Below are 25429 nucleotides of genomic sequence, written 5' to 3'. Positions count from 1 at the left end.
CATAACGCTTCCGCTTACGGTCTACGTGGGTACGTGGACGACACTCTCCCCTCTCGTTGCTATGCATCACCACGATCTTGCGTGTGCATAGGAAATTTTTGAAATTGTTGCGTTCCCCAACACTCATGCTTCACTTAGATTTATTTGGGAGTTAGTAAATTTTTTAAGAAATTCTCTCTTGCTTCACTTAGATTATTTTGAGAGAAAGAAATATTATGCTCATGTTCTTCACTTAAATTTGTTTGAGCTTATTAAAAGCAACATATGAAAATAATCCCAAAGTGACAGATATCCAAGGAGGATATAATAAAAACTTTCATGAAGATCATTCGACAAAATAAACTTGATTCTTAGTAATGGTTTTGAGATATGACGATATGATATGTGAGTCATGTTGATGAGTAATTATGCTTTAGTAAAAATATTGGTGTTAAGGTTTGTGATTACCTATGCAAGCACGAAAGTCAATAGTTATGCAATGAAATCATATCCTACTTGTGGTGCATTATTCGGTTTGCTTATGCTTAATGCTTGGGTACGAGATTTTTCGTTTCTTGGTTGGTCGCTTCTCAATCTTTTTGCTAGCCTTCATTTTGCACTAAGTATGATCACTACTTGTGCATCCAAAACCCTTTAAACCAGTTTTGCCATATGAGTCTACTATATCTACCTATATGTGGTATTTCTGTGCTGTTTTAAGCAAATTTGCATGTGCCATCTCTAATTTTCAAAATAATTTCTCTTTTGTGTGCTCGTACCGCTCGCGAGGCGGTGATGGGTGACCAATATTTTCCATCCTAGATGTGTTATTCTCATGATGAGTGTTTATTCACTTGTCATTGCACGAGAGTACGACAAAGGTATTAGGGATGCCCAGTCCCGAAATAAAAAATGAATTTACTTTATGTTATCAAATAATAAATTCCTTGGAAGTGTTGGTATGGAGGTCACCCGTGGATACAGTTAGGCATCAAAAGTGAAAGTATGGTGGAAAAAGGAATAAACATTATTTTCTGTTTGGGAATCACCTATGATGTATCTAGCATGGAAATTGTTGGGAGCTCTAAGTCATTTTTGTTGGTAAAAGTATGCCTCCCAAAATGTCTGTATCTCTCAATTTTCGCTTTGAGCTCTGGCACCTCTACAAATCCCTACTTCCCTCTATGAAGGGCCTTTCTTTTACTTTATGTAATTTTTATTTTGAACTTGAGTCTCCATCTTCTCTTACAAATCACCAACTAAGGGGCACTATGATCATATTTGAGCATTGGGTGTAGCTAATATTCGAGTGTGTTTCATGAATGGATCAATGGTTGAGCATAATGGACTAGGGTTAACTTGCTTTAGTGTTGATATTTCGAAAGACATGGTTGCTTGTTGGTATGCTTGAGTATTTAAGTCTTCATGTCAAAACTAGACTATTGCTTTGAACCATATAAAAGTCCAAATGTCCATGCTACAAAGAAAATAATATGTGATGAACATGTTAGGCAGCATTCCACATCAAAAATTCTGTTTTTATCATTTACCTACTCTAGGACAAGCAGGAATTAAGCTTGGGGATGCTGATACGTCTCCAACGTATCTATAATTTTTGATTGTTCCATGCTGTTATATTATCATTCTTGGATGTTTTACAATCATTTTATGGTCATTTTATATGATTTTTTGGTACTAAACTATTGACATAGTGCCCAGTGCCAGTTGTTGTTTTCTGCTTGTTTTTTACATCGCAGGAAATCAATACCAAACGGAGTCCAAATGCAGCAAAACTTTTTGTGGGTTTTTTTGGACCAGAAGACATCTAATGGGCCAAGAAAGTACCTGAGGGGAGCTCCGAGGGAGCACAACCCACCAGGGCGCGCCTGGGGTTCCAGGCACGCCCAGGTGGGTTGTGGCCACCTCGGTGGCCTCCCGCACCATCTCTTTGCTCTATAAATACCTCAATATTCCATAAACCCTAGGGGAGTTAACGAAAATCAATTCCAGCCACTGCAAGTTCCAGAAACACCAGATCCAATCTAGACACCATCACAGAGGGGTTCATCATGTCCATTGGTGCCTCTTTGATGATGCGTGAGTAGTTCTTTTAGACCTACAGGTCCGTAGTTAGTAGCTAGATGGCTTCCTCTCTCTCTCTCTCTCTTGATTCTCAATACAATGGTCTCTTGGAGATCCATATGATGTAAGTCTTTGCGGTGTGTTTGTTGGGATCCGATGAACTTTGAGTTTATGATCAGATCTATGTTTTTATCCATGAAAGTTATTTGAGTCTTGTTTGATCTCTTATATGCATGATTGATTATAGCCTCGTATTTCTTCTCTGATATTTGGGTTTTGTTTTGCCAACTTGATCTATTTATCTTGCAATGGGAAGAGGTGCTTTGTGATGGGTTCGATCTTACGGTGCTTGATCCCAGTGATAGAAGGGGAAACGGCACGTATGTATCGTTGCTATTAAGGATAACAAGATGGGATCTATTTCTACATAAATAGATCTTGTCTACATCATGTCATCATTCTTATTGCATTACTCCATTTTTCCATGAACTTAATACACTAGATGCATGCTGGATAGCGGTTTATGTGTGGAGTAATAGTAGTAGATGCAGGCAGGAGTTGGTCTACTAATCTTGGACGTGGTGCCTATATAATGATCATTGCCTGGATATCATCATGATTATTTGAAGTTCTATCAATTGCCCAACAGTAATTGTTTTCGCACCGTTTGCTATTTTTCTCGAGATAAGCCACTAGTGAAACCTACGGCCCCCGGGTCTCTTTTCATCATATTTTCCTTTGCGATCTATTTTCCTTTGCTTTTATTTTCAGATCTATTAAACCAAAAATACAAAAATACCCACTTTATTTATTTTGCGATCTATTTATCCTATCTATCACAACTTTATCACCTCTTGTCGCCAATTTGAGGCACTGTTACCGAAAAGGGAATGACAACCCCTTTAACACGTTGGGTTGCGAGTGTTTGTTATTTGTGTGTAGGGGCTGTTTATGTTGTGTTGCTTGGTTCTCCTACTGGTTCGTTAACCTTGGTCTCATCACTGAGGGAAATACCTACCGTCGATGTGCTGCATCATCCCTTCCTCTTTGGGGAAATATCGATGTAGTTCAAGCATGCATCACTTACTTATGTAAGAAAATGGCATAATTAGCTTACTTAGGTTTGAAATGGCATAACAACCTTGGTAACCTCATATATGTCATATAATTAGCTTATTTTCCTCAAAAATGACATAATAAGCTTAATTTGCTCCAAAATGATCAATTTTAGCAAAGTTAGCTCCAAAATGACCTAAGTTAGCTCTAAAATGCTAAATTTGCTCTAATATGCTTAGTTACCTAGGTTAGCTCAATAAAGACATATACTTAGCTTAGTTATGTAAAAAATGCCATAATATGCTTAGTTAACTCAAAAATGGCATAATTAGCTAGGTTAGCAACAAAATGATCCATTTTACCTAGGTTAGCTCCAATATGATCAATTTTACCTAGGTTAGCTCCAAAATGACCACGCTTACCTATGTTAGCTCCAATATGATCCACTTTAGCTAGGTTAGCTCCAAAATGACCAGCTTTACCTAAGTTAGCTAAAAAATGGCATAATTACTTATGTTAGCACAAAAATGACATATACTTACCTTATTTTCCTCCAAATTGACATAATAGGCTTAGTTAGCTCAAAAATGGCATAATTACCTATGTAAGCTCTAAAATGACACAAATAAGGAGTAATAAGAAGAAAAACAAGGAAGAGGAGAAAAAAGAAAGAATAGAAGAAGAAAGAGAAGAAAAAGAAATAATAAAAGAAGAAGAATGAGAAGGAAAAGGGTAAAAACCTTCTTCTTCTTCTTTTAGTCTACTTCTTCTTCTTCTTCTAGTCTTCTTCTTATTCTTCTTCTAGCTTGCTTACTCCCATTTTGTAGATTTCATTCACTTCACGGAAGCTTGCATGGATGGAGTGCTTGTTTTTCCTTTCTGCTTTTCTTTTGTATTGTGAACAATGTGGAACTTGTTATATGGATGGATGGAACTATGTGTTGGTTATGTATGTGTGATGAAACTTTTGCTGTGAAAATGCTTAGATATAAGAAAAATCAGAAAAAAGAGGCAATGCAGCCTCTTTGTCGTCTGCCACCGACAACAATGGGGCCTTTGCCGTCTGCCACAGATGGCAAAGAGGCCACGTGGCAGCAACCTGTGCAACCTGGGAGCTATACCATTTGATTACTTTGCCGTCTGTGGCAGACGGCAAAGGATGTGGGCGTTTGCCGTCTGCCATCGACGGCAAAGGTTCTTTGCCATCCACTTTGAGGAAGCAGACATCAAAGAACCTATTTACTGTCAGGTTCTTTGCCGGGAAGCTTTGCCGTCGGTGGCATACGGCAAAGGGGTTTGCCGTCCGCCTTTGGTGCCTTTGCCGTCTGCCATGGAAGATGGCAAAGAAGCTCATTCCTGTAGTGCAATGGCCACCACAAAAAGGACCGTGCTCATGCGACGGTGCCTCCAAGAAGGGAATGACACAACAGGGCCACCACCACTCTGTCCGGCATGCCGAAATAAGGGTTTTCACCCAGAGCACTGTGGTTAGATTATACCTTCTAAATATTTAGGGATGCCTTCATTTGTGTTAGATTATGTAACACTGAGTAGGGTAGTACTGTTGAGAAAGTAGGGAAAAAAGTAAGTCCATGACAAGGTAAATTTGCCATTCTTATGCAGGTAGATTGACACGGCTAAGATCCTGCCTACGTGACAGACCTTTTGTTTATGATGTCTATGCATAAATTTCCTATAGGACCAAATCATAGAGTAGATATTTTTTTGGCAGGAAGACGAAGACACAAAAAGTACCACTTAGTGAAAGGAATTATATTTTCCTTCCTAAAGATATGGGAGATTTAGGTGTGGCACATCTTACTGTTATGAACATTTTCTTGTTATGTAAATGGTCATGGAAAGTAGAAAGTGAAACAGGAATGTGCAGACTTTACTGAAGAGGAATTACATCGGTAATTCGACTTTATCTCTCTTTGCAAAACTAGTAGACCGATGCTACTTGGTCGCCCTCCTAGTGCTAGTGAAACCGAACAGACTATACATAGCCTTTCATTCTATTTAATCTTACACCTACAACCCCTTTTACTTCTTGTCCTAGTCATGTTTACTGTAAGCTCTAGTACGTAGTTAATTTAAATCCATTTATTACTATATTCCTAGCAACTAGGGCTGGTTGTCGTCATCCTTTGGCTCTCCTTGTTTGACATATAAATTGAGTTACAATACTTCTCACGAATTGTCCTTCAACTAGCTACGTGCACATGCAGGACATTAGCCTCCCGATTCACTTAGCTCATGAATAAGGAATGTAAGTGCATCAGAAACCACTTCAAGAAAAGGTTGAGCGGTTGGATTGGCAGGCTCATGTCTTATGCGCGTGACTTGTTCTTGTTAGCGCGGTCCTTATCAGCCTGCCTATGTCCATGTCGTCATTATTTGAAATGCCTAGACAGGTAAGACAGAGGCTAGACTAGTACATATCTAGATTTTTTGGCAATCTGGTGAATACAAAGGTAAGTGTCTTTGGCAAGGTGGATGCCATTTGCCGACCAAAGGACAGGGGGCTCAGGGTAAAAGATCTTGAGTTCAAGAATAAGTACTTACTAAAAAAAGGATCAAGTTGTTGTCTAAGGATGGAGACTGGTAGGAGTTGCTTAGAAACAAGTACCTAAACTCGAAAACCATATCCCAAATAATAGCTAAACCAACGAACTAGCTTTTCATAAAGGCTTAGTGAGAGCCAAAAATGGCTTTTTGGCTGGTGTATTCGGCATAGGAGATGGAAAAATTGCTAGATTCTAAAAGTACACTTGGTTGGGAGAGATACTCTTAGCCTAAGAGTACCCCGACCTCTACAATATTGTCCAACAAAAATATGTTTTCATTGCTATCTTCTTGGTGCACTTTCAGTAAAGCCTTTGTATTAGGACCTCAATAAAGACATCTTACCATTTAATAGAAAATTTATTTGAAAACCTAATCAATTAAAAAAATTATGTGGTATCTAGATAGGAGAATGGTCCTAACTAAACATATGACCTAAAAAGTGTAGATGACAAGGTTTCACACAATGTGTCTCCTATGGAAATGAGGAATCAATTCAACATATTTTCTTTCATTGCCCGCTGGTTAAGCTCTTGCGGCATTCTATTTATATGGTGTTTATCTTACTACCTCTAATGAGAATTACGAATTTCTTCAGGAACTAGTTGAATCGGGTGCGTCCTAAGTTTAATGCTTAGCAATGGAATTGTTGCAGTGATTGTATTTTTAATAGGATGAAAGTTATCCTTTTTGCATATTCTCTATCGAGTCACTTACCGGATCCATATGTAATCTTCTCTTCGCTATGAGGAGGATCGAGCATTGACGATCTTTGGGTACAACCTATAGGAGATGGTCGCTGTCGGTGTCAAAACCGGCGGATCTCGGGTAGGGGGTCCCGAACTGTACGTCTAGGCGGATGGTAACAGGAGACAAGGGACACGATGTTTTACCCAGGTTCGGGCCCTCTTGATGGAGGTAAAACCCTACGTCCTGCTTGATTGATATTGATGATGTGGGTATTACAAGAGTAGATCTACCACGAGATCAAGGAGGCTAAACCCTAGAAGCTAGCCTATGGTATGATTGTTGTTCGTCCTGCGGACTAAAGCCATCCGTATCACCAAGCTTGCCTTCCACGCCAAGGAAAGTCCCATCCGGACACGGGACGAAGTCTTCAATCTTGTATCTTCATAGTCTTGGAGTCCGGCCGATGATGATAGTTCGGCTATCCGGACACCCCCTAGTCCAGGACTCCCTCAGTAGCCCTTGAACCAGTCTTCAATGACGACGAGTCCGGCGCGCATATTGTCTTCGGCATTGCAAGGCGGGTTCCTTCTCCGAATAATTTATAGAAGATTGTGAACACCAGGATAGTGTCCGGCTCTGCAAAATAAATTCCACGTACCACCGTAGAGAGAATAATATTACACAAGTTCAATCTGCTGACGTATTTTGTGGTGTGACGTCACACCACTACCAAGCCTTTACTAGAATTGTTTTTATTGTACCACCTCAGCGCGTTTAGCGAAGCGGTTTCCTTGGCACGTCTTGTCGAAGCAGAGATCGTGTTCCCCTTATTCCGGGATTCCCATCAATACGAACGTGGGTAACCCAACCGCGCCATTGATCGCGGCGCTTGGGAGATAAGCGAGTTTTATCAGGCCGGTGGGGACACATGTTTTTGTCCGCCCATATAAGGGGATAAAGATCCAACCCATTTACCTGCGCCTTCTTCCTCCTTGGCTTATCCATCTCCGCGAACTCGAGCTCCAGCGCCCAAGTCCACACATCTCACATCAACCTTCTCCAACTATGTCCGGAGCGGGAGGCAAGTGGATGGCCTCCTCCATCACGGAGGGGCACATCCAGAAGCTGCGCAGCGTCGGATATTTGTCCAGCAACATCGCGCACCGGCTCCCCAACGAGGGAGAGCTCATCCCCACCCCCAGGCCCCATGAGAGGGTAGTATTTCTTCCCCATTTCCTCCGCGGACTGGGCTTCCCACTCCATCCCTTTGTCCGAGGGCTCATGTTCTACTACGGCCTGGATTTCCATGATTTGGCCCCGAATTTCATCCTCAACATCTCGGCGTTCATCGTCGTGTGCGAGGCCTTCCTCTGCATCCAGCCCCACTTCGGCTTGTGGCTCAAGACCTTCAGTATCAAGCCGAAGGTTGTGAAGGGCAGTCAAGCGGAGTGCGGAGGCGCCATGGTGGGCAAGATGCTCAACGTACTTGGCTTGAGGGCACTTTCGTGGAAACCATTAAGGGGTGGCAATCGGGGTGGTTCTACATCACCGAGCCACGTGACCCTGAATGGGCAGCGGCCCCCAAGTTCAGATCTGGCATCCCCATACGGCTCACCTCCTGGAAAGAGAGCGGCCAGACATGAGGTGATTCGGAGGAGCTGACCGGGCTCCAAGCCTGCATCAAAAAGCTGGTGAGCAAGAAGCTCAAGCTTGTCAACGTAGTCCAGGTCATGCTTGTCCGCCGGATTCTCCCATGCCAACGACGGGGCTTCAATATGTGGGAGTTCGATTCGGCGCAACACCAGACTTTGAGCGGGCTCTTCGACACCACGTACGAAGATGTCTGGAAGGTGCTATTTAAAGGTGCCGAGGCCCCCGCATCCGCTACCGAAGATCGCGGATTCAGCTCGCAGCGTCCGGCTAGTGAGGTAAGTGATTTTGCCCTTTACGGGACACTTGTTTTCCATAGTTTGACTCTATGCAGGATCTAAACTCCCTCTCCTTTGACAGGACTGGCTGAAGAAGGCTGAACAGACTATCTGTCCGGCCCCCTTGCCAGAGGATCCAGCGGACGCCCGCCTGACGGGGCTGCTGGCTTCGGCACCCCACGTGGTGCCGGAGAAGAAGGCCAAGAAGAAGGCCACGTGCACTCGGAAGAGTTCCCGTTTTCAGGTGTCATCGGACGATGGCTCCGAAGCAGACTCCTCCCACAAAGGTGAGGAGGAGGAGAAGAAGAAGGCCTCTCCCCCAGCAGGGGGAGGGAAGAAAAGGAAGGCCTCCCCAACGAGGGAGGCCGAAGGGTCCAAGAAGGGAAGGACTCTTCCCCCGGACTGCTCTGCCAACGCCGGCGACAACGACGAGGATTAGCCCCCAAGGGCCAAGCCCCTGGCGAGATCGTAAGTATCCGGACTCCCGAATAACTTCATGGTTTTTCTTTTCACCACATGGTGTCTTTCTAATGCCGCATACAACCCTGCAGTCCGCCCAAGGATGATCTTCCCGCTTCGTCGAGCGGGTCCTTGGGTGCGTCGGATATGGATTCCCTTCCGACCGCCTCCACCCCCCGTGATGCGGACGATGCCGAGGTGGGATCCCGGGAAGGGACCTACCAGGAGGAGGAGGCCCCGGAGGTGTCGCAGAACAACCTCCCGGACTTTGCACCGGACACGGCCCCGGAACCCATAGTGGCTCCGGAGTCCGGCGGGCGGCCCCTTTGTAAGAAGGGCAAGAACGTGATGCCGACAGCCTCCGTCCAACCGGAGGCGCCGAATAGCTTGCTGGAGGCGCTCAATGGCGCCTCCATCAAAGAGGAACACCGCACTGTTATGAATGCGGTGATTCAGAAGGTTCAGCTCGCTAAGAGCGGACTGACCGAAGCCTGCAACAGCCTTCTAACAGGCTTTGAGGTAAGAATTTCGATATATGTAAAATAGTACCGCATAGACAGTAGCCCCTGATGCTCGGTTTGGTGTTCGGAAAGAAAAGCCGGACTGAGGATCTAAAAAGATATACGCAGGAGTCATAAAAAATATGTCAATATGGGATTGCAGGCTGTGCTGCTGACCTCTGCCGCACTGACTGCGGAGGTCAATACTTTTAAGCAAAGCCTCGAGCGGTCCGAGAACGAGCTCGGCCGTGCCGAGAAGCAGCTCGAGGACAATGAAGGTGAGTAACACCTTATTAAAATTGTACCTTAGAGAAAAGGATTTTGGTTGCAAGAAGAATGACAAGGATAACGTGGGTATTGCAGGGGCCACAAGCGAGGTGGGGACCCTAAAGGAGGCGGTGTCCGCGGCCGAATGTAATGTAGCCGCGAAACGCACCGAGCGAGAGAGGCAGGAGGCGCGGGTGGCGGAGGTACGGCAAGAGCTCCAGGCTCTCGTTGAAAAACACGAGAGTTTGGAGCGTGGCTCGAAGACTCGAGAGTCCGAGCTTGCAACGGCTCTTGAGAGTGCCAAAGCCGCTAAGGCAGAAGCCTATAAGGCCCTCCAGGAAGTCGAGGCATTGAAGAAAATAGCGGCGGGTAAGGCATTTTTCATGCAAAGTAAGCATGTGAGTGTGAATTACCTATCAATTACCCGAATTCGGAGTTCTCCAGGAGCGTTCGCAGATCTGCCCCGCAGCGTGTTCGATGCTGCTACTTTCTACAGGGCCGAGGAGGGGAGCTCGATGGAGAAGGTCTTCTGGTCTCAGTATGCTGAGGCCGGACATCCGGTGCCCCTTAGCGACCAGCTGAAGCAGCTGGTCGAGCTCCACAAGGTGGCCGAACATGCCATGAAGGGCCTTATAGTTCCGCTGTGGCCTAAGGAGGCCATGCCTGGGAGCTACTTCGGCCTGGTGCAGTGGCTGGTGGATGCGTGTCCATGGGTTGAAGTCATCAAGCACTCCGCCTGTATTGAAGGTGCCCGCCGGGCCCTTGCCCGCGCAAAGGTGCACTGGGGCAAGATGGATGCTCAGAAGCTTGTGACGGACGCGCCACCGCAGGGCAAGGAGCATCGCACGCCCGAGATGTATTATAAGAGTGTCCTGAAGGGTGCCCGCATTATTGCGGGTGAGTGCTCCAAAGATGTAATATTTGAGTAGACTCGCATTTTGTTATCATGTGCGCTGAAAACTTAGTTCATATGCGCTAAGCAACGCTTGTTAATTTAAAATATTACCTTCTGTGCGGCTGTTTATCAAATCTGAGAGATGGCAAGTCATCGGCTTCATCCCCCATGCCACGAGTGTTGGGGTGTTCGGGATAAATTTGAGCACTCTTGTTCCCATTTTTGGGTCCATCTAGGGAGGCGCTCAACACAACGAACAAGGCAACCAGACTTATAATGCTTGAACACTCCCACTTAGCCATAGAATTCTATAATTTTAAATTTCGGCGAAGCCCCTAGTATTCGGAAGGCCGAATTTGGGGCGCTATCCACGCCTGGGCCATACAAAGCCGGCTCCTCGCTCTAAGCGGCATAAGTCTTTAGGGACTCGCAAAAAATCTCTCGAACAGCGACCAGCTCTCGCCTCATCATGACGGTCAGTTTTAGCTTTCTCCATTGAAGCGCTCGCCCAGCTCAACTGAGGCGCAATCGCGGTGGTTCTCCCAGTGCTACCTTAGCCGATACAACGGAACCTAAGGTACCAAAACATGGGAGCCGGGCAAACCCAAGTATTGACCCAAGACATGATTCAGAGCCTATGCATATAATGCTATAAGTTCGGGGTGCCGCACTTGTGAAAGTGTTCGGACTTATCACACCATGATGCGGGAAACATAAGCCCCTGGTGTATTTAGCCGTACCAAAATGTACGGATGCAAGATGTCATAAATGAACATATGTATAAGAAAGAAATGCAATTGGAAGCAAAAAGGTGTTGCATTACTTATTCAAGAAAAGCTGTTGTGAATGCGGAACGATACAAATGGTGCGATAAGCGAGGGATGGGACTATTAAACATGTCCCCCTCCAGGGGTAGGCTGCGGAATGGTGTATAAAACAGATTTAATGCTCGTAATGGAGACCACCTGGATATTCGTTGTAGTCTTTCTCCTTCCCTGGCTGTTGCATCGTGAGTTCGGCAGGTCTGCTGCCGGACAGGGCCTCTGACGAACGGAGTCATGTGGGTAAAAATAAAAAGGAAAAAGAAAAAAAGAACGACACACTGGAGAGCCCCTGGTGTGGTTGAGCCGCATTCTGGGCCTATCGTGGTCGTGCCCCTCTCCCCATGCCCATGGTATCTCCAAAGCGTAATGGTGTACGCGAAGGACCTGTCTTGATGTTTTGCAGGGGCTGGGGTTGGGGCCGCACTGCTACGCATGCTCGGAACGTGCCAGGTGGTCTTGTTGTAGGTTACTCCGGGCGCGTTTAGCCGTGTCCGGTCGCTTAACGGCTGGACTCGAGAATTGCCTTAAGAGGCTGCACTGTACTTCTGTCGCGAGAGCCGCTGTATGTTCCTCCGTTCGGAGAGAGCGTTCGGTGTTTCCGTTGACCGTGATGACTCCTCGAGGGCCTGGCATCTTGAGCTTGAGGTATGCGTAGTGCGACACCGCGCTGAACTATGCAAACACGGTACGCCGAGCAGAGCATGATAGCCGATGCGGAACGGAACTATGTCGAAGATTAACTCCTCGCTTCGGAAGTTATCCGGGGATCCGAAGACCACTTCCAGTGTAACTGAGCCTGTACAATTGGCTTCTACACCTGGTATGCCACCTTTAAAGGTCGTCTTGGTAGGTTTAATCCTTGAGGGGTCTATGCCCATTTTGCGCACTGTATCCTGATAAAGCAGATTCAGGCTGCTGCCGCCGTCCATCAGGACTCTGATGAGGTGAAATCCATCGACGATTGGGTCTAAAACCAATGCGGCGAATCCGCCGTGGCGGATGCTGGTGGGGTGGTCCCTTGGGTCAAAAGTGATCGGGCAGGAGGACCATGGATTGAACTTCGAGGCAACTGGCTCCATCGCGTATACATCCCTGAGTGCACGCTTCCGCTCCCTTTTGGGTATGTGTGTTGCGTATATCATGTTGACCGTCCGCACCTGTGTGGGGAAACCCTTTTGTCCTCTATTGTTCGGCGGTCGGGTCTCTTCCTCGTCATCTCTATGCAGGCCCTTGTCATTGTTTTCGGCAATTAACTTGCATGCCTGCTTGAATACCCAACAGTCCATGTTGGTGTGGTTGGCTGGCTTTTCGGGGGTGCTGTGTATCTGGCACAAGCGGTCGAGTATTCGGTCTAAATTGGACGGACCCGGAGTAGTTCTTTTGAATGGCTTTTTCCGCTGACCGGGTTTAGAGCCTCTGAATCCGGCATTGACTGTCGTATCTTCACTATTATCGCCGTTAATGCGGCATTTGTTTTTGTTGCGACGCGACCTGCCATTACGGTCCTTGATATCCAGACTGCCAGAATTTTTGCTGAGGTTGTTGCTGCGTGCTAGCCAGCTGTCCTCACCCGCGCAGAAGCGGGTCATGAGTGATGTGAGGGCTGCCATGGATTTCGGCTTTTCCTGCCCCAGGTGCCGGGAAAGCCACTCGTCGCGGATGTTATGCTTGAAGGCCGCGAGGGCCTCCGCATCCGGACAGTCGACGATTTGGTTTTTCTTGGTTAAGAACCGTGTCCAGAATTGTCTGGCCGATTCGTCTGGCTGCTGAATTATGTGGCTTAGGTCATCAACGTCTGGTGGTCGCACATACGTGCCTTGGAAGTTATCGAGGAATGCGGCTTCCAGGTCTTCCCAACTCCCGATTGACTCTGCTGGCAAGCTATTAAGCCAATGTCGGGCTAGTCCTTTAAGTTTGTGTGGGAGATATTTGATGGCGTGAAGATCGTCGCCGCAGGCCATGTGGATGTGGAGGAGATAGTCTTCGATCCAAACCACGGGGTCTGTTGTGCCATCGTAAGATTCAATATTCACGGGTTTAAACCCTTCGGGGATTTGATGATCTATTACTTCATCTGTGAAGCATAGTGGGTGTGCGGTGCCTCTGTACTGGGCGATATCACGACGGAGCTCAAAAGAGCTTTGTCTATTTTGTTCGGCCCGGCCGGACTTACTGTGTCCGGCGCGATGGTTGTCGTCGCGTATCATGGGGCGCCCACGCGATCCATAGATCGATCTTGATTGTCTTGCCTTATCCTCCAAAATATCTCGCAAGTCCGGAGCGTTCCCCTGTGGCCTTGTGCTTTTCGAGCGATGCCGGGGTACGGTTCTAATGAAGGGCCTAAAGGCCTCTCTGTCGCGACCACGGGGTGGTCGGTCAGCCGTATTGTCTGCTGGTGATGCAGGTTCATATGCCTCCTCCTCTAATCGGGGGAGCAGCTTGCGTTTAGGGTAGCTTTTGGAGGGGCGTTCGAGCTCATGCTCTTCGGCCGCGAGGACTTCAGTCCATCTGTCGGCTAGCAGATCTTGATCAGCTCTAAGCTGTTGCTGCTTTTTCTTGAGGCTGTTTGCCGTGACCATAAGCCTGCGTTTAAAACGCTCTTGTTCGACGGGATTCTCAGGCACGACAAATTCGTCGTCGTCGAGGATTGCCTCATCTCCGGAGGGAGGCATATAATCCTCTACCTCTTCTTCTGCCGCTCTCTCATGAGGGCTGGCGTCTCCGTCCTCCTGTGCTGAATCTTGCTGGAGTGGGTTGTCTTCGGCACTGTCCGGGGTGTTATTATCTCTGGTGCCGGAATCTTCATTCTTGCTGTGGCGGGATTTAGAGCGGCGCCGCTGACGCCGGCGCTTGGGCTGTTTCTTGGAGGGGTCATCCTCCGCCGTTCCTTCGCCGTTCCCATTCTTTGGGATATCCACCATGTATATGTCATATGATGAGGTGGCTTTCCAGTGCCCAATAGGTGCTGGTTCTTGGTCGTCTCCGGCATCGTCGTCCATACCGTCGATGTCTTCGGAGTCGAAGTCTAGCATGTCGGTTAGATCATCGACAGTGGCTACTAAGTGGGTGGTGAGTGGGCTTTGAATTTCTTCATCGTCCACATCCGAACCGTCCTGACCGCAGTCCGACCAGGGCTCTCCTGATAACGAGAGATACTTTAGCGAACTTAAGATGTCGCCGAAAGGTGAGTGTTGAAAGATGTCCGCAGCGGTGAACTCCATGACTGGCGCCCAATCGGATTCGATTGGAGGGGGCGCGGGAGGTTCGGAGTCCAGCAAGGAGTCCGGCACCTTGGAGTCACGAGCTTCATGAGGGACAAGGTCAGTGTTCGGCTCTATCGCCGTAGAGGTTGCAGCCCCCAAGGCGATGTCTAGCCACCCGTCCTCGATCTGCGCAGCCGGCTCCGAATTGAAGATCGGAGCGGACTCGTGAGCGGCCTCCAGGTTACTGTCCGGCTGTAGAGCTAAGTCATGCCTGTCATGACAGTGCGACGCGCTCGGCTGTGGCTCGAATCCATTGAAGATCAAGTCCCCGCGGATGTCAGCCGTGAAGTTCAAACTTCCAAATCTGACCTGACGGCCAGGGGCGTAGCTTTCGATCTGCTCCAGATGGCCAAGCGAATTGGCCCGCAGTGCAAAGCCGCCTAATACGAAGATCTGTTCGGGGAGGAAGGTCTCACCCTGGACTGCGTCGTTGTTGATGATCAAAGAAGCCATCGAGCCTATCGGTGATGACACAGAGGAACTCTCAATGAAAGCACCAATGTCGGTGTCAAAACCGGCGGATCTCGGGTAGGGGGTCCCGAACTGTGCGTCTAGGCGGATGGTAACAAGAGACAAGGGACACGATGTTTTACCCAGGTTCGGGCCCTCTTGATGGAGGTAAAACCCTACATCCTGCTTGATTGATATTGATGATGTGGGTATTACAAGAGTAGATCTACCACGAGATCAAGGAGGCTAAACCCTAGAAGCTAGCCTATGGTATGATTGATGTTCGTCCTACGGACTAAAGCCATCCGGTTTATATAGACACCGGAGAGGGCTAGGGTTACACAGAGTCGGTTACAAGGGTAGGAGATCTACATATCCGTATCGCCAAGCTTGCCTTCCACGCCAAGGAAAGTCCCATCCGGACACGGGACGAAGTCTTCAATCTTGTATCTTCATAGTCTTGGAGTCCGGCCGATGATGATAGTTCGGCTATCCGGACACCCCCCTAATCCAGGACTCCCTCAGTCGTTCAAGGTTTATTTAACTTATTTGAGTGTGAGCCTAACAATAAGATACATGACGCATGAGGCTTCATACCTCTTGTTTACGATCGGTTGTAATCCCGCATAATCTTTGCCCTTGTAAATTTATATTTTTCTCATGACACTTTGTAGATGTTTTTAGCCCTGTGATAATTGAGAGGTGTGTGCAGCGAGTAATGGAAATGGTAGGAGGTTTCAACCCAGTTTTTCAAAAAAGGAACAACAAAAATATTCCTTCGCTTCTGCATCATGTGATGCGCATATTCAAACTTACAAATTAATCAGAATGAAACTTAATTAGCTTTCCTATAGCCTTCACTATTTTTTAAAGGGCGTTAAAACCCCCAGCCGCTCCATCATTATGATGCACACAATCATCTTCACTGAAGTTGATGCAAGGCAATGAAGTCGAAGTTATCAACAAGCAAAGCACATAGCATAGACTACTACAGAAAAACCATTGCAAGACATACATTTAACACCTATTGGCCAAGTCTGACTTCTTTTACACCAACATACTTTAAAAGGCATACAGACTCTAATGCCACCATTGTAATGCCGTCTGAAGGACAAAGATTTTACCCTGGTCGTTAAGACCAACTAATGAATATCAACACCTCAATAAAGAGGCAACACCTTTGACACAAGTCCATCGCTGTTGAATATGCATAATGTTGGCAAGAACAAGTGTTCTCACTCCGAACATAACACAACTTGTAATTACCATTTTAATAGCGAACCTTCAAACAATCGTGCCAGCCAATACTCAACACTAAGGCGAAGTGGGCACCAAAAATACAAGCAAAGGACATCTCCAACACGGACCCTAAAACCTCCCATATCCATCTAGACCGTGTGGTCCAGACCCCGCAAGCCATCCAACAAAGTCCCGCATTTGTTCGCGGGCCAGTCCAGAATTCCATTTTCCCGCAAACTGGCCGGGACCAAATCAGGGGGCTTTGCGGGAGTCCAGACACCAGCCATATAGGACTCCGACACCATGTGCCCTCCCAAAATTAAGGCGGAGCCTGCACTTTTGTAGCTAATCGCACTGTTTCCATAGCAAAATCCCCCTTTCTCAACGCTCTCCTCTTCCATCTGGCCGCTCTCCATCCAATTCCCGCCCTGTTTCGCCGTCGCCACCGCTGCATGGAGGACCCCTTACCAAAAGTTGCCGGAGTTAGTGGTAGAGTATTCGGCGAAGGCGGTCGCCCACAAGATCAACTCAACGATACAACACGACCGTTGGCTCAGACATAAGGCAAAGGCGACGTTTCATTCAAGAAGTACAAAGCCGATGGAGGTGGTGTCGTGCAGTGGAGCGGTCGAGGTGTAGAACAGGGCCAAGGACGCGGGGCACCGCCGCCATCACCGTCCATGCAGACGCCGCGTAGCAGCTCAGTAAGCATCACATGTCTTTTCGAGGCAGCCCGTCGAGGCAACGGCGGCTGCAGAGTGAGCGATCAAGGCTTGGATTATTTGTCAGGCAGGGCAAATTTTTGCACGGACTGCCGGACTGATATTCTTTGTGATCGTGTATGTAAAAACTATGAATGCTTCTTTTTGGTTGTGATCGGACGTTATGTGCTCGGATGGGCGAGCTATGTGATTGGGTGGGCGCATTTGAATTGCAAATTGATCAAACCTGGGATGACATTTAGGGATGGTTTTGGATGACCGACTCTTGTATGAATGTTCATGGACTGGTCTCCACTGATCTACGGTAGGATTCGGTGTCTGATTTCAGGGTCAGCTTCTTTTTGAACAGGAGAGAGATCCCGAAGGATCCCGATTGCATTAGATATATCTCGCAGCAGTACAAGCACATATTACACAAGGATCTCTGAAGAAACAAAAATTACAACACTGTCCTTGCATCTTGCATAGAGGACCCCAGAACAAGAAATGAAAACGCAATCCGGTCCAGGAAAACAGTACCAACCGAAGACCAGAGCCGCCGTCACCGGGGACAAACCACTTGGGGCGGCGGATTTGCTGCGCCATCTTTAGCGGAGCACCCGCAGAGGACGTCACAGAAGCTTGACCGGAACTGAACTGCCTCCCATCTGGCGACGACGCGCCGGGAGGAAAGAACGGAGCCAACAGAGCTCCAGAAGGTCGCCCTTCGACCAGAAGAAGCAGGACGGTGGCAGAGGCCGGCAAGCGAACGATGCGCGCCGTAGCTCCACTCCAAGCACGCCTGCTGATGTGCTCAAGGATCGAGATTGCAGAGGCAGCATAACTGGAGATCAATCCTGCCTCCACTGCATCCCCTCTTCCTCCACCTCGAAGGCATGAAGAGAGCTGCGGGGGAAAGATCAAAAGCTCCAGATCTGGGGCAGAAGCGGGCTTACTCACGGAGGCAGTGGTGAGACTCCCCTCCCTCCTCAGCTCCGACCACCGGAGCACCACAGAGAGAAGAGCAACCACCACAAATCATCGGAAGCGGCCCGAGAGATTCGACGATGCACTCCTGACACACCATCTCGACATCACGCCAGTCGCCATCAAGGCAAATCCAGGCCAAAGCCTCAAGCTACTACTAGTATTAATATCTACTCCTTCCGTTCGGAATTACTTGTCGTAGAAATGAATGTATTTAAATGTATTTTAGTTTTAAATACATCTATTACCGAGACAAGTAATTCCGAACGAAGGGAGTACAAAGGAACCACGGCCTCCCTTCTCACTCCCACTCCAAGCAGCAGCGCCGCCGGAGAAGGAGGAGAGAGGAGCCGTGCGCGGCTGGAGGACTCTCAAGAAGAGCAGGAAGAAGAGAGAGAAGAGACGGGCCTCAAGGTCAGCGTTGGAGATGTCTTAACAGGACTTGTTTTGCCTTCCCAGATCACGCCAATTAGTTAGTTTGAAACAGAATGATGCCACTCGAGTACATGGCTACGAGCAGAAATGCTGGTCAAGACAAAAAGAGCCAGGGAACGGACAGTTCCAGCCGCTCCTCAAAAGCCATCGTCGATCCACACAAGATCTCTAGGGAACGGACAGTTCAAGCGTTGCGTGTTAGATTATCATGATATCACAGGGTTCCTAGTTCTTAGTTTACAACTTAACATATGCACGTTCTCGTGGGGTTAGCTAATTAATTCATATACGGTCGAACACTGCCGCCAAAAGGGATGGCTCTCAGGGAGCCGTCGCAAAGGCGCACCCGCACGAAAAAAGGTTCGGGGCTGGTCAAAACCAGGAGCAATGAGTGATTCCACAAACCCGGAAGAATCGAATCGATTTTGAGTTGAGCACTGGACAATCATGGCACTGCAGCCATCTCATAGAGTCATAAAGAATTAGTGATACGACGACGATCAAGGGCCATCCAACGCACGTAAGATAGCGGACCACTTTAGTAACATCCATGCGAGTGGGCGGGAAAAGGAAGAGATACCGAACCGAATCCTTTTCCCCGGCAGCGGAAAAAGGATGGACGAGAGCCGGACTTGCCAGCACCCTGTGGGGTCCCGACGGGCGTAGAGGCCGACTCCATCGCGCGACCCCATCTTGTCCGGGTGCGTTCGTTTGGGATAGAACAGACGAATAGCGTGGCCCAATGCGCGGCCCCAAACGGACAGATGTCTGGATTTCGTCCGTTTTTGACCCATTCCCGGTCCAAACTTGTGTCGAGTTTGGGTGAAACGGACATCGCGCGGACGGGCTCGCCGCACGCTCTTGTCCCCCTGTGGCCCGCATGTTGGGGACAATAGTAGCCACCTTCGATTCCAACGCTCCACCCCCTCTCCCGCCCCGCCCCGCCGCCGGCGCCGCCACTATTCTTCGGCCGCCTCCTCACTGCGCAGCCCCCGGCAGTCCATAGCAAACCATGTCTCGACATGGCCGCCACCACGCCCGCGCTTTTGCCTTAGTTTTGGTCGTCGATCGGAGGAGGTTTGGCCGTCGCCGTCGTAGCCGGCGGCAGAGGGGATACGACCGCCGGCAACGTACCACGGCGGCCACGGCAGCTTCTGATGAGTGCTCCAGAGCGGCCAGTAGCCGGCCGCCAACCACCCCTTCATCGAGGTGATCATCGCGGCCTCTTTGCCATCATGACTGCGAGGTGTTCGACACTTTGCCCACAAAGGTATGGACGATGGAGATGAGTTTTTCTTTCACCATTTCATTTGTTCATCGAACGATTCGTCGTCGGATGATGAAGATCTTGTGGTGGCTGCACTGGTGGTTCACGACCACATTCAACGACAGCTTCCTCGGTACAGGGGGTCACTCCCTGGCCGTGCTCCCAACCTGAACCGCAACAAGGAGAGATGCCACACCTTGCTTTATGCTGATTACTTTGCGAACGCCCCGCTCTTCAAGCCGGATAAATTCCGTCGTCGTTTTCGTATGACAAGGCATGTGTTCAATCGTATTCGAGAGGGAGTGGTTGCTCATGACCCATACTTCGAGTGCAAGACGGATGCCCTTGGCAAGCTTCGATTCTCTTTTTACCAGAAATGCATCGCGGGCATCTGCATGCTTGCATATGAAATTCCAGGCGATCTGGTGGATGAGTATGTGTGTATGAGTGAGACAACATGTCTGATGTCAATGTACAAGTTCTGCCAGGCTGTGATCGAGGTGTTTGGCCCTAAGTACTTGAGGCAGCCAACTGCCGCTGATACAGAGAGATTGTTGGCGATCAACGCATTTAGAGGCTTTCCAGGCATGCTTGATGGTATAGATTATATGCACTAGGAGTGGAAGAATTGTCCATTTGCTTGGCAGTGCCAGTACAAGGGACATGTCAAAGCGTGCATTGTCATATTAGAAGCGATGGCTTCGTAGGATCTTTGGATATGGTATTCTTTCTTCGGCATGGCAGGTTCTCACAATGATATCAATGTGCTGCAGCGTTCTTCAGTCTTCGCAAGGCTTGCAGAAGGCCACTCCCCACCTGTCAACTTTGAGATCAACAGCCACCAGTACAACAAGGGATACTATCTAGCTAATGATATATCCTCAGTGGTCAACTTTTATGAAAACAATCTCGAACCCTCAAAGTGAGAAGAGAAAGAGATTTGCCCAAATGAAAGAGAGTGCTAGAAAGGATGTGAAACGTACTTTTGGTGTGCTTCAATCCCGACGGGTATCGTTCGAAACCCTGCACTGTCATGGAATGAAAGGAAGCTTTGGGAGGTGATGACTGCTTGTGTGATCATGCACAACATGATCGTCGAGGACGAGCGTGATGACAGTATCTTCGACCAAGGATTTGATTATCAAGGTGAAAATGTTGAGCCCCTGCACCAAGAACCGGCCATGTTTGAACAGTTTGTCCAATTCCATCGTGAGCTGCGTGATTGGCACACTAATTTGGATCTTCAAAATGAATTGGTTAAACACGTGTGGGATCACATTGGCAACCGATAGATGTATTGGTTTATTTTATGTTTATTCAAGACAATTTCGATTTGGTTGTAAAATTATTTTATTAGAGACAATTTTGATTAGGTTGTAAAACTATTTTTATTTTCAAACAATTAATATTTAGACGTGCAAACTTGTTTTGATATGAAAACGTGGGCATTTTAGGCCCTGGCGGACAGGATGGGGCAAACGGATGCAGCCCCAAGCTGGGCGCACGGCCACCGCATCTTTGGACAGGCCCGGATACGACCCCATTACCTTACTCAAATGGATAGAATACGGGCAAAACGGACGTTCGTTTGGTGTCGCCCGATGAAGTTGGCCTAAGGCGCAGCCGATCACCACCGCAGCAACGAGCGATCAGTTCACACCGAGCCCTCTCGGCCGACCGTGCAACAAGGGGAGAAAGCTAGAGGAGCTCCTCCAAAGAAAGGTACTCCTCTAGCTTTTCGTGTTTCAATCCTCGTAGGAGACGCTGTTGCAATCCTGTCGCCAGCTTTTCGTGTTTCACGTGTTGAGGAGACGAGGTGGGCTGAGCAGTGTGCGAAGTAGGTACACTCTGTTTCGCCGCTGATTCGCGTAGTGGGCTTATAAATTGCACCCGTACCCTCGGCAGCCAGAGGCAGGCCAGACACCCACCACCACCTCGCGCTCTCGCTCCCTAGCAGTAATTTACTATCACGCTGCACAGGATCGCATCTCTAACGCGCAGAGTGCACTACACTTACTGTGGTCTGGCCTCATCTTAAATAGTTCTCACCTGCACGCCTACTCTCTCTGTTCCGTTGGCAGCAGTTAAGCCTACGGAGAGGTCGATCGGGATGGCAGACAAGGTCGTGGCCACCTACTACTACCCGCCGATGGAGGTAGCCGCCGCCGAGCTCGGCCACACCGCCGGCTCCAAGCTCGACGACGATGGCCGCAACAAGCGCACCGGTACGTAAAACTCCTGACACATCTCACTCATGGTGTACGTACGTACGGCGTACAGTATCAGTACTTGATTGTTGTTCTCTCACTCTGACGTACGTACCGATGGCGATGTGTGCAGGCACGATGTGGACGGCGAGCTCGCACATCATCACGGCGGTGATCGGGTCAGGGGTGCTGTCGCTGGGCTGGGCAATCGCGCAGCTCGGCTGGGTGGCCGGCCCTGCTGTCATGCTCCTCTTTTCGCTCGTCACCTACTTCACCTCCTCGCTGCTCGCCGACTGCTACCGCTCCGGCGACCAGAGCACCGGCAAGCGCAACTACACCTACATGGACGCCGTCAACGCCAACCTCAGCGGCATCAAGGTGCAGATTTGCGGGGTCCTGCAGTATGCTAACATCGTCGGGGTGTCTATCGGCTACACCATCGCCGCCTCCATCAGTATGCTGGCCATCAAGAGGGCTAACTGCTTCCACGGCAACGGCCACGCCGACCCCTGCAAGGTCTCCAGCGCGCCCTACATGATCATCTTCGGCGTGGCTCAGGTCTTCTTCTCCCAGATCCCCGACTTCGACCAGATCTCCTGGCTCTCCATGCTCGCCGCAGCCATGTCCTTCACCTACTCCTCCATCGGCCTCGGCCTCGGCATCGTCCAAGTCATAGGTAGGGGACTCTTATACACATTGCAAATTGATAGATCAACAAAAGCAATCCCTAGATCATGTTGAGCAATGTGTTAACCAATGATGTCTGCATGCATGCAGCAAACGGAGGCGTAAAGGGCAGCCTGACCGGCATCAGCATCGGCACGGTGACGCCGATGCAGAAGGTGTGGCGGAGCACGCAGGCGTTCGGGGACATTGCGTTCGCCTACTCCTACTCGCTCATCCTCATCGAGATCCAGGACACCATCCGGGCGCCGCCACCGTCGGAGTCCACGGTCATGAAGCGCGCCACCATGGTCAGCGTCGCGGTGACCACGGTCTTCTACATGCTCTGCGGCTGCATGGGCTACGCGGCCTTCGGCGACGCCGCCCCGGGAAACCTCCTCACGGGGTTCGGCTTCTACGAGCCCTTCTGGCTCCTCGACATCGCCAACGCCGCCATCGTCATCCACCTCGTCGGCGCCTACCAGGTGTACTGCCAGCCCCTGTTCGCCTTCGTGGAGAAGTGGGCGGCGAAGAGGTGGCCGGAGTCTACATACGTCACCGGCGAGGTCGAGGTGCCGCTCTTCAGGACGTACAAGGTGAACATGTTCCGGGCGACGTGGCGGACAGCGTTCGTGACGGCGACGACGGTGGTGTCCATGATGCTGCCCTTCTTCAACGACGTGGTGGGGTTCCTGGGCGCGCTGGGGTTCTGGCCGCTCACCGTCTACTTTCCCGTGGAGATGTACGTGGTGCAGAAGAAGGTGCCCAAGTGGAGCACGCAGTGGGTGTGCCTCCAGATGCTCAGCCTCGGATGCCTCGCTATCTCCCTCGCCGCAGCCGCGGGGTCCATCGCCGGCATCAAATCCGACCTCAAGGTGTACCACCCATTCAAGACATAATTGACGTTGACGATCGTGCACGCACAAAAACAATACATCAAGGATTCAAGGTGTAGGATTCAAGACAAAGAAGTTCTTGGCCTTCAAACAATTCAAAGAAGATAGATCCTGGATGGAGTTGTACTACTTCATGTAGTCATGCATGAGATCCACAGGGAAAAAAAAAACTAAATGATGTTTCTTTATAGCAGTGATTTTAAAATGTATGATAAGATTAAGTGGTCTTTAAAAAAATTGTATTAGAGAGAAAATGATTTCCTTTCTTTTAACACAATGCATACGCAGACAGTCATATACATATGCACATACACTCACACCTATGAACACACGCACATCCTACCCCTATGAGCACCTTCAAGGGACTAGGCCGACACATCATCTTGAGATTGACGAAGTCGCCAGACGCCTAGGACTGGAACCCTGGTGGACCGAGGATACCACTGTTCTCCTAACCATCCAACCACATGTTGGTTTTGCGAGAAAAGGATTTCCTGATAGATACATTAACTGGGTGATGGAGATTGTAACCTTTAGCAAAGTAGTTGTAATGGTCAGGGCATCTCCAATGATGACCCCCCTAACCGGACACCGCATCCGTCAACGGACCGGCGGGGGCCAGTCCGAGGACACTGATACGTAAGCCGACCATCCAAAATTATCCCCTAAATGTCCGTTAGTATGGGCAATTTCAAATTCAAATCCGCCCGATCACAACACGCGTGACGGATCACATCAGCCCCGGTCACAACCAAAAAGGGGCAACTATCCATCATTTTTACATGCCTGATCACAAAAGAATATAAGTCCGGTAGTCCGTGCGAAAAGTTGTATTTTCTGCCCTGCTGGACAGACAATCCCAGACTCCATGCTCAATCTGCCATCGCCTCCGCCTCGGCTGCCTCCTTCTCCGCTTCCAGCTCTTCCTTCTGGTGCTTCAACATCTTGAAATGGACGGCTTGCACGATCATCCTTCTGTCGTCATCTAAATCCTCCATCGTCATGGTCAACATCTTTGTGTCCTCTGAAACGGCTGCAATCTCAATGTTCTTCTCTTCGAGCATGGCCTTCCTCTCCACGAGCTTGATCTTTTTCTCGGTCGACGCCATCAGCATGTTAAACCTCTCGACCTTTTTTCCTCCTTGAAGTCGGAGCGCTTGAAGTATGCCTCCTCCTTCACCAACATGTCCTCAAACCTATCCGTCAACTTGGCCGGCGACCCTTCTCGCTTCGCATTCTCTTCCTCCCACTTCTATCCCAGAATCATGTTCTAACTGATGGAAATATGCCCTATAAGAAATAATAAAATGGTTATTATTATATTTCCTAAATCATGATAAAGATTTATTATTCATGCTAGAATTGTATTGATCAGAAACTTAAATACATGTGTGAATACATAAACAAATACCGTGTCCCTAGTAAGCCTCTACTAGACTAGCTCGTTGATCCAAGATGGTTAAGGTTTCCTAACCATAGGCATGTGTTGTCATTTGATAACGGGATCACATCATTAGGAGAATGATGTGATGGACAAGACCCATCCGTTAGCTTAGTATAATGATCATTCAATTTATTGCTATTGCTTTCTTCATGTCAAATACATATTCCTTCGACTATGAGATTATGCAACTCCCGGATACCGGAGGAATACCTTATGTGCTATCAAACATCACAACGTAATTGGGTGACCATAAAGATTCTCTACAGGTATCTCCGAAGGTGTTTGTTGAGTTGGCATAGATCGAGATTAGGATTTGTCACTTCGAGTATCAGAGAGGTATCTCTCTGCCCTCTTGGTAATACACATCATAATAAGCCTTGCAAGCAAAGTGACTAAAGAGTTATTTATAGGATGATGTATTACAGAACGAGTAAAGAGACTTGCCGGTAACGAGATTGAACTAGGTATGAAGATACCGACGATTGAATCTCGAGCAAGTAACATACCGATGGACAAAGGGAATTACGTATGTTGTCATAACGGTTCGACCGACAAAGATCTTCGTAGAATATGTAGGAGCTAATATGGCCATCCAGGTTCCGCTATTGGTTATTTACCAGAGAGGTGTCTTC

The 25429-nt window shown here is 48.6% G+C and overlaps 1 protein-coding gene across 1 annotated transcript; it reads left to right on the top strand.

Moving 5' to 3' along the window:
• Positions 1-21506: 21506 nt before the first annotated feature.
• Positions 21507-23607, top strand: LOC123071820 (amino acid permease 3). The gene is made up of 3 exons (XM_044495400.1): positions 21507-21812; positions 21928-22470; positions 22572-23607. Exons 1-3 carry the CDS (start codon positions 21698-21700, stop codon positions 23354-23356), a joined length of 1443 nt encoding a protein of 480 aa, XP_044351335.1. The 5' UTR covers positions 21507-21697; the 3' UTR covers positions 23357-23607.
• Positions 23608-25429: the final 1822 nt, after the last annotated feature.

This window comes from Triticum aestivum, chromosome 3B (assembly GCF_018294505.1).
Source record: "Triticum aestivum cultivar Chinese Spring chromosome 3B, IWGSC CS RefSeq v2.1, whole genome shotgun sequence".
NCBI lineage: Eukaryota > Viridiplantae > Streptophyta > Magnoliopsida > Poales > Poaceae > Triticum > Triticum aestivum.
Note: the sequence above shows the minus strand (reverse complement) of the source record. Positions and strands in the feature narration are given on the sequence as shown.

What these genes read in the sequence shown, in the direction of transcription:
- LOC123071820 (XM_044495400.1), top strand. Translation starts at nt 21,698, where the DNA reads ATGGCAGACAAGGTCGTGGCCACCTACTACTACCCGCCGATGGAGGTA. An exon ending in TGGCCGCAACAAGCGCACCG is followed by an intron (nt 21,813 to 21,927) that starts GTACGTAAAACT and finishes CGATGTGTGCAG; the next exon opens with GCACGATGTGGACGGCGAGC. An exon ending in CGGCATCGTCCAAGTCATAG is followed by an intron (nt 22,471 to 22,571) that starts GTAGGGGACTCT and finishes GCATGCATGCAG; the next exon opens with CAAACGGAGGCGTAAAGGGC.